This window comes from Cannabis sativa, chromosome 1 (genome assembly GCF_029168945.1).
Source record: "Cannabis sativa cultivar Pink pepper isolate KNU-18-1 chromosome 1, ASM2916894v1, whole genome shotgun sequence".
Lineage (NCBI taxonomy): Eukaryota > Viridiplantae > Streptophyta > Magnoliopsida > Rosales > Cannabaceae > Cannabis > Cannabis sativa.
The window spans coordinates 912307-922288 of record NC_083601.1 but is presented as its reverse complement, the minus strand read 5'-3'; the positions used below and the strand labels follow the sequence as shown (position 1 = coordinate 922288).

Here is a 9982-nt window from a genome sequence, read left to right as displayed (position 1 = left end):
TACCTTTTATTTGTTTCGACTTCCATAAGAATTTTTTAGTCTAATTTTCATATTCATGTACGTTATAGCTATTTAAGATAACCTACAAAATTTTGAAGAAATTTAAAATAATTTACAATATAAAAAATAATGTTTAAAAAGTCTATTTTACACGCGTACAAAATAAAATAATCACTCGTGCAACACACTGTTTGAACGTATTTTTCGGCATGTTAAACATTTTCAAATTTCTTGAAATTTTCTAGGATGTCTTAAAAAATTATTTCGGGTACTAAAACAGATAAGGGTGCATATGTATCTATTTTAAGAAGGCACATTGTAGAATTTCCCCATACTATGTATATACACTCCTATAGTATTGGTAAAACTAATGCTTAAAAAAGAATTATTTTTTGAAATAATAATATGTAGAGTGTTCGCGATACGGGTAGTAGTTTTTTTCAAACCAAATTGCATATACGGTTTATGTAATTTCTCAAACCGCAACCGCCGTGCGAGATTTTAAAATTAAACCACAAAAACTACACTACAAAAATATAGTGTACAGTATGAGCAGTTTACTCTATTATCATTACCAAACATTATAATGAAAATTTAAATAATAAACTAATAAAGTTTTAACAATATGAAAAAAAAAATATTAAAATTTTAAAATCATAACGCGTACACTAATCATCAAATTATTATATTAAATTATTTCTAAAAAATAATGTAATATACACACATAGTACATGTATTTGTTCATATATGAAAAAAAAAATAAAAATCATATTGTAAAAATTAGTAACTTAATTTATAATACATAGTGCGGTGCGGTTTAAAATGAAATTATTAAATTCAAAACTGCAAATCGTACTGAACCATGCGATTTGATAAAAATGCAAATCACAACCGTACCACAAAGAATTTCAAACCGCGTTTTTATGTTGTATGGTGCGGTACAAGCAGTTTGTACGGCGTGAGCGATTTGATGAACACCTCTAATAATATTATGTATGCACACAAATTTAACTTGATAGGGGCCACATGTAGGTATGATAAATAATATTGAACCTAGAATTTTTACTTGTGGTGACTTATTTATTTTAAAAAATATGTGTGCCTATATTGTAATTATTTCTGTTGAATTTATAATTATTAAATTAAAAAAATATGCCAATTTTTTTTTCAAATAAATATATTTAATTTTCATAAGTGTAATACTGTTTTTAGTGGGGCTATCTCATATAGCAATGAATGGATTCGTTTCCTCACCCTATTTATTATAAGTAACATATTATATAATATAAGTATGTATTGAATTTATGTGGAATTTGTGTGCACATATCCCTAACTTATCTTTTAAAAATTACTCTTTGATATCGTATTCATATTCCAATCGAAATTTTCCAATATAATTCAGAGTAATTTACTACTTGTTACATGTACAAAAAAATATAATAAAAAGAAAACTAAGCCAATAGTTATACTTTAAAATAAAAATATAAATATAAATACCATTTATATAAGATTGAATAATCTAAAAATTAGCTAAGATCAATGTTACAATTAAAAGTAACAAAACTGTCTCAATGTTTCCACCGGCCATTGGCGAGTGTTGTTCCCACATGGTCTTGCAGCTCCTTACTAACCCAACCAATACCATGTGCTCTAATAAATACTTGCCATAAAAAAGAAGTCTCCAATCATATTTACATTTATATATACCCTCTCCCAATTTTTTAAATCATATATTAATACACATTAATAGACACATCGATTTGTTAAAAAATTAGAAGAAATAAACTAATTTAAAAGAATAAATAAACATATTTGTGTTTGGATGAGCAAGGTTTATATGGATATTCTTTTAGTTTAATATATTATTTGATTATTATATCAACCTTATATTAGTCGATCGATTCAAACAATTGGTCCTTCTTTCTCGAATAGACATCTTTATATATTACAGAAATGTTAGTGCTTATATATGGATATTCTTAGTGTAATATAATTGGCCAAGTGAACTAGCTTTAAGTGGTTAAAATCATTCGATAGACATTAATATGTGTCAAATAAAATAATATGCAATAATCTTATTTGAAAATTTGATTTTTTTTTTATTGTCACATACTTATAAAACTAAAATTATATAAGTTGACGCATTAGAGTAATATATTAATTTTAATTACAAATATCATTACTTAAATAGATAAAACTACAAACATGTAATATGTAATATATCAATGGTATATTATCAAATTATAAATAATTTCTCATCGTTATTATGATTTTTAATTCAGTATAAATGGAACAACATAAAAGATTTGAAAGTATCCCCATTTTAATATTAAATAATATCAAATAAATCCATATTTTAAATAATTGTGAAAATTCATAATTAACTAATAAACATGAAATATTGTGAGTACTTTTTAATTCCAAAATATTGAGAATGAGAAAAATACTATTTCACACTAACTTATATATCTTTTTTTAATTCTGTTCACTGAGCTCCGTAATTAGGCGAGAGATTAGTACAAAAATAGCGTTCATGTATTCCTACCCTTGTAACAAATTTAGATTATTCTTTGGCTACAAATTGGTACAATTCCTCTACCTTAGCTCTATCTTTAACCTTTTTTTTTAAAGGTATATATTTTTTCCACCACAGCTTTTAGGGAAGGAGATGTCAGTACGTGAGGTCATATAGCAGTGGGACATTGGTCGAGCTTATCTGTTTCTTAGTACATATGTTTTTCACTAAATCATCTGTACCCTTGTAGCTTAAGCTTAAGCCACATGTAATGAAGTACTCTTTTATTAAAAAAGCTAAATATTACCAATTATATGGTACTAATTATAGCATTATATATTATGATTGCAATATTAATATATATTTGTATGATATATATGATCAAATCATCATGGTATAAATTAAATTGCAATGAGCCAGAATTATGACATGATAATCATAATTATAAGTGGGGTCCTAAGATTTGACTGTAATACCGCGTTATGTGATATGATGAATGAGAGTTATATACACTGTCTCACCACAGTTCCCTATTTAATAATTAAGTACAGAGACACACACATATATACATCGATCGATCCCTATCGATCATCACTTTCATTATCAGCATCAATAATCAATCCCCATCTTCCAATAGACATGCGTCTTTATGCAGTCTAACACATGTTATAAATTATTCCTTTTCGTTCTATAATTCTCATCAATTAGAATAATATATGTCATACAAGCTATATTGCTAGTAAAAGTATTTTTGGTTTAATATAGAAAAATTCTAGCTTAATTATGCGTGCGTATAATATACAAAAATTATACCAAGTGTACAAAATCACATACATAGATACCATTATTAATTTACTCTAGATCTTATTATGTGTTAATTAAATATAATTAAACATATACACATATCAGCACATATGTCATGCGACCCATTCTTTAAAATTTATTTTGTATTAATACATAAATATAGATAGATATGTACATTATTATGTACTTGTACACAACCTTATATATCCGTTCACACACTAATAGAGAATCTTTGCCATGGGTCCTAGCTAGCTTGCTCTCCTGCCTAGTGTATCACTCACATACACCACTCTCTCTTTCTCTATATATGTCCATGTGTCATGTATATAATATATACATTCATATCATATACAGAGATTTCTCAATAAATAGTTGGGGCTTTTTGTTTTGATTTTCTATAAATATATAGAGGGGGTTTGAAGGTTGAGAGAGAGAAAGAGAGAGAGATGGAGGTAATTGTGTTGAGAGTGTTGTATTCTATATGTGGAATAGGGGTATTGGGGTTCTTAGTTCATATCTATAATAGTGTTTGGTTCAAATCTGAAAGAGTCCGAAGGAAACTCCGAATGCAAGGTATTAAAGGTCCAACGCCGTCGTTTTTATATGGAAATCTTCCTGAGATGCAGAAAATCCAGCTTCAAACCTTGAAAGCTCCTCTTAATCATCATGATTGTTGCTCTGAGTCCTTCGTAGAACACGATTACACCTCCACTCTCTTCCCATACTTGGAACAGTGGAGAAAAGAATACGGTATATATATACACAAACACTTCTACTCCTCTCTTAATATATAATTATATATTGCATCTCTATATTATTGTTATTTTCTAATTTTGTATTACATACTATAAATATGTATATAAATTATGATAAGTTTTACTTATAAAAGTAATTAAAATATATATTAGGTAGTCATGATCGGACAGATTGTCATAATAGATATAGCTACTTGTTTTTTAGAAGTTATAACATGTTACGTATTTGTCAAGAAAAGACAACGCGCCTTAATTCATTTCATGAACAACAATTATTAAGTACTTTATACATATTTGGTTATTGTTTGCTTTCATTTTTTATTTCCCTTAGAAATTTGTGAACTCCTTTTTTTTAAAAAAAGAAAAAATGTGAACTAATAATTACCAGGTTTGGTGTCGGTGAGGTGTGACTTGAAAAGTTAGTAGTACAAAATGATTTTTCCTTAACAATGAATTTTGGATAATTCTAATCTCGATTATATATCTTTTATCGATGGCAACTCGAATACTTAACTATGTTTATTGTTACTGATTTAGTAGATATGGATATTCTAACAAGTATCAACTTGTCATAATATATTTATATATATATATATATATATATATATGGTGGTGATATTGACTGCTTTAAATGATGTTTGAAGTATATATATTATAGAAGTTTTCTTTATACAAAAGGAAATATAATTGGTGGCATATCAACGGCATTTCCAATATATAAAATCCAAGTGAAATATATTAATGTCTTTGTTATAGTAACACGTCACAAATTTTGTACGAATGCATATATATGATATAAATATAATAATATAATGAGTGTGGTCCTGGAGTTGGCTAATTAGTTTGTGTTTTTGAAACTTGGATTATAAAGAGATCGATTATTTTCTTCTAAATAAAAAAGAAGATAAAAGAAGATAAAAGAAAAGAAAGAGATCGATGGTTCTCATGAAACTGATTGGGTCGAACAGAGTACTCTCGAAGTCCAAAACTGCATAGCTCACTTCTACAGTTCTCCTGGCCCATATCATAATTTGAAGAGTGCTGGGTCCACTACATATTATATCATATACATCGATCTCTTTTGCTAGCTGCTTTTGTTTGATGAGGAAACATAATGACCCACTCGAAAATAAATATATATATATATATAAAATGAGAAAAAATAAATTGTGCATCTTTATACTATTTTTGTTTGTGTAACTTAATGTAATTATGTAAATTTATAATTATTATTTTAACAAATAATTAATTACATGTATGTTTATAGGTTTATTATATACATATTCAACTGGGATGAGGCAACACTTGTATATCAACCAGCCAGAGCTAGTGAAGGAAATGAATCAAAGTCTTACATTGGAATTGGGTAAGCCTACTTACGTAACCAAGAGGCTTGCGCCCATGCTTGGCAACGGCATTTTGAGATCCAATGGCCATTTATGGGCACAACAAAGGAAGATTGTTGCACCCGAGTTTTTCATGGACAAAGTCAAGGTATGTACTTAATAATGATAATATAATATTAATCAGTATAATTATAATGACTTGTATTTAACACCTTAACAGTACAAATTAATTAAAGTATCATTTACTGTGACAATTTTTTTATCCACAACATATATAGTTAAACAAAGAATTATTGGTGTGACTAAAAAGTAGTATTTAAGTTTGCCACAACAAAAGAATTATGATGAATAACACACAACACTTTCCATATTATTAGTCTAATTAGTAATTACGCTCCTTACCATTGCTTAATGTATATTCACTAAACGTGATGTACTTGGGTTAAAATGCAGCACTTGGGATCCCTCGCTAAATAAAATTCTCATTTTTTTTAACGAATATTCGATTCTTATACTTTCCTATATAGTCCCACTCTGTTTTCAAAACTCATATTTTGTGTATTATATATTTTAACTCTTATGTAGTCGGGTCCCTTGTCTTTTAAGATAATAAAATAAAAATATTAATTAAGTTTTTATTTTTTATTTTTTTGGAAATAATACACATATGTAGATCTTGAAACTTCTAGGAAAAGCGTAGAATAATAATGAATGTTGGGACCAAATAATTATCTGATAGTATAGTAGTAGGGCTATTGTTTCAAAAAATAATAATATAATGGGGTTGATCCCATTTTTGGACCATTATGCATGCATGTTATCATATAATATGTATATATAAATACAAAATAAATAATTAATTATATATATACGATGTGAGGGGGCGCAGGAAATGGTGGGTCTAATGCTGGAGTCAGCTGAGCCAATGCTCAAAAAATGGGAAGAGTGTATTGAATCACAAGGTGGATCGACGGCTGAGATTAAAGTAGATGAGGATTTGAGAGGCGTCTCCGCTGACGTTATCTCTAGAGTCTGTTTTGGAAGCTCTTACGCCAAAGGCCGTGAGGTTTTTTCTAAGCTTAGAAGCCTTCAGAAAACCATTTCTCACCAAGGCTTTCTCTTTGGAGTTACTAATTTTGGGTATGTAAAATCACATTTAATTTATTCTCCCTATTAATTTATATTATTTTCAGTTATATTTGTATATAGAATCTAATAATTATACACTTTACTTTCTGTATCCTAACATATATATTTAATTTGTTGATCAAATTATTAAATTATTTACAACAACAAGGAATACATAGTAAATAATACTGTTATTAGTGGTGTTCAATATTTTTTGTAAATAATTTTTTATATTGGTTAACAATATTTTTTAAAAATTATAATATTATAGCGTATACTTAATTATATTAATAACGATATATTACTTAAAAAAAAAGTATTAGACAGTAATTTTTAACAATTCTCTATATAATGAATACTATGTACAATACATATTGAGACATAATTAATTACTGTATCATTTTGTTAAAAAGAAAAAATTAGTTTGTAACCATAGAATATTCTTATTAACAATTTTTTGTTTGAAAGTTTTAGTAACATTTTTTATTCAATGTGTTTTATTTCCCCTTTCCTTTTGATATATTGTAAAAAACAGCTATATGCTTTTTCTTTTTTCTTTATTTCTTTTTTTTTTTTTTAAGTTTTTTTTTTCTTTTTCGCTCTTATTCTTTTTTGGAAGTTTTTAATGATCGAAGATGATAGATGAGATATATTTATGTACTTCTTTTTTCATCAGGTGGAAGGAAGTGGAAGTCTTTTTCGTTATTTATTTATTCATTTTTAACTATATTCTCATTTGGGCCACGCAATAAAACTGAAAGAGAAAAATATTTGAAACGTGTTGCAATTGCAAAGAGAAATTCAACGATATATAAGGCATCATTATTTGGAACATATATTTTAATTATTGAAAGTGAAGATTTTATAGCCACTCATATTTTCGTCTAAGATAGTATTTTAATTATATTAATTTAATTTGATAAATACAATTTATAATAAAAGAGTGAGCAGAAGGGTCAATCACTTAATTGTAATTTTCCTTTAAAAAAAAATCCAAGATATAGGAAAACATGTGGGATCCATTGTATATTAACACATGTAATTTTATTTGACCATTTTTTTTTATATCAGGTTATTTCTTTTTTGTCATAAATCAAAACTTTTCAACTGATTAACAATAATAAGTAGATTTATCAGTGACAAATAATTATAATACTATATTATTGTTATTGTATGTGGCAGGAATATTTTTGGAGGGAAAAAACAAAACGAGATCAGGTGCTTGGAGAGAGAGATAGAGTCGTTGATATGGAAGGCCATAGAAGATAGAGACCAAGAACAAGTGGAAGAAGAAGTGAATGTGATTAATAATAATATTGTTTCGGGGGAGAAAAAGGACTTATTGCAGCTGATACTAGAGGCGGCCAGTGGCGACCAAAGTCTGGACAAGGATTCGTGTAAACGCTTCATTGTAGATAATTGCAAGAGTATCTACTTCGCCGGTCATGAGTCCACCGCCGTTGCCACCTCCTGGTGTTTGATGCTGCTCGCTTCGCATCCCGACTGGCAAGCTCGGATTCGAGATGAGTTGGCTCAAGTTTGCCCTAATGGCCTTCCTGATGCTACTTCTCTTCCCCAATTAAAAATGGTAATACATCAACTTTTTTAAAAAGAAAATCTAAAACATTATTGGAAATTGGAATTACATATAGCTATTAACTACCTTATTATATATTTTTTTTTTCATATTTTTTATTTTTTTCCTATAAAATATTTTTTTTTTAAAAAAAAACAAATTAGTTGCGTCGGTCCTGGTGTAAGTTAGACCAGACCTGCACCACCGAGGCCCAGCCAACTCAGACTCCTAATTTATTTTAGGGGAAATTAGACTTTATACTCTTTTTATATTGTCCTCTTTTATTTTTACTTTCTTTTTTAAAGTCTATCATTTTTACTTTCTTTTTTTTAAACACTTTACCAATTTTATCCTTGTCACTTCATTATACTCGCCATGTGACTCCCTTATGTAAGGGTATTTTGGGTATAATATATATATAAAAAAAGGTATGTTTAAAATAAGTTGCATATATATATATATAGGCTATTGTGGACATTATCCCATATTGAATAAATGATAGAGAATTGAGCCATATATAAGAATATGGGCTACTCCACTCATTGCCAATTAGTTTTGAGATGGAACCCCATGATTCTCAACGCTACTCTTCTATTATTAGTTTTGAGATGAAGACTTTACAATTCTAAAATTAGCATATATATAACTTAGCTTTGATCTGATCATGAATTAAACAATATATATGTGCATCATGTATATATAGGTGACAATGGTGATTCAAGAAGTGTTACGCCTATATCCACCAGCAGCTTTCGTATCAAGGGAGGCACTAGAAGAAACCAAAGTGGGAAACATTACTGTCCCAAAAGGGGTATGCCTATGGACACTGATCCCTACTCTGCACCGAGACTCTGATGTTTGGGGGCCCGATGCCAACGAGTTCAAGCCGGAGAGGTTTGCCGAGGGCGTGGCCCAAGCTTGCAGGCTGTCCCCGCAAGCCTATATTCCCTTTGGGTTGGGTCCTCGGCTGTGTTTAGGCAAAAACTTCGCAATGGTGGAGTTAAAGGTCATTTTGTCCCTTATTATATCAAGGTTTTCTTTCTCTTTATCTCCTAAGTACTGTCATTCTCCCGCTTATAGAATGATCGTAGAGCCCGGGAATGGAGTACAAATTTTTATCAAAAGAACATCTCATCATCATCAATGATTCACAATATAATTTATTACTCTTATATAGCTTCCATGCATATATATATATGTATAATGTAATATTGTATAATTACATGTGGTTTTGTTTGTGATAAATAAAATGTGATTCTAGGTGTGGGGTGATCAATAATTAATATTTGATTTTATATATATTAGACTTTATGTTGTTATATATATGCTTCAAATTATGTGTGCACTATTTTGTTATCAGTCTCGTGTCTCTCCAACTAATAAAAAAAATACAACCACTTCACTAGATTGAATTAGTGTTATAAATTTTGCTCTAGGATGATATAAACTTGTTGTATATATTCCCATAGTTGAAAAAACTCTGTACCCTGCTAGCCCTATATCTTAGGCATTTATAAGTACTTAATTTTATATTTTTGCAAATAAATTCATATATCAATAAAAAAGGGTGGCAGTCGTCGAGCTTCCCTTATTACACTATATGATTAGTAAGGTGGAAAGTAATTAATTAGGATGGAAGGAAAAAAATTGAGAGAATGGAAATTTTAAGATGGAAGAGAAAGTTTATTTTAATTATAGTTTTTTTTTTTTTTTTGAGAAGATCAGATCTGTAACACAAAGAAGAAATAAAAGAGACCAAGTTACGAGATCTAAACGAGATTTGAAACACAATTGTTTCAAATATACTCTTTATTTGTTCCTAATGCAGCTTGAGCGAGATTGTGCGCCAATTGGTTGT

At 28.7% G+C, this 9982-nt stretch overlaps 1 protein-coding gene across 1 annotated transcript; it reads left to right on the top strand.

Moving 5' to 3' along the window:
* Positions 1–3221: 3221 nt before the first annotated feature.
* On the top strand, positions 3222–9400 carry LOC115706085 (cytochrome P450 714A1). Its single transcript, XM_030633601.2, has 5 exons — positions 3222–4069; positions 5342–5568; positions 6310–6560; positions 7731–8136; positions 8828–9400. Exons 1-5 carry the CDS (start codon positions 3766–3768, stop codon positions 9269–9271), a joined length of 1632 nt encoding a protein of 543 aa, XP_030489461.2. The 5' UTR covers positions 3222–3765; the 3' UTR covers positions 9272–9400.
* Positions 9401–9982: the final 582 nt, after the last annotated feature.

Excerpts from the sequence above, each read along its gene's own strand:
- LOC115706085 (XM_030633601.2), top strand. The coding sequence starts at position 3,766 with ATGGAGGTAATTGTGTTGAGAGTGTTGTATTCTATATGTGGAATAGGG. Across the intron at positions 4,070-5,341 it reads ACAGTGGAGAAAAGAATACG|GTTTATTATATACATATTCA; the intron begins GTATATATATAC and ends GTATGTTTATAG. Across the intron at positions 6,561-7,730 it reads TTTGGAGTTACTAATTTTGG|GAATATTTTTGGAGGGAAAA; the intron begins GTATGTAAAATC and ends TGTATGTGGCAG.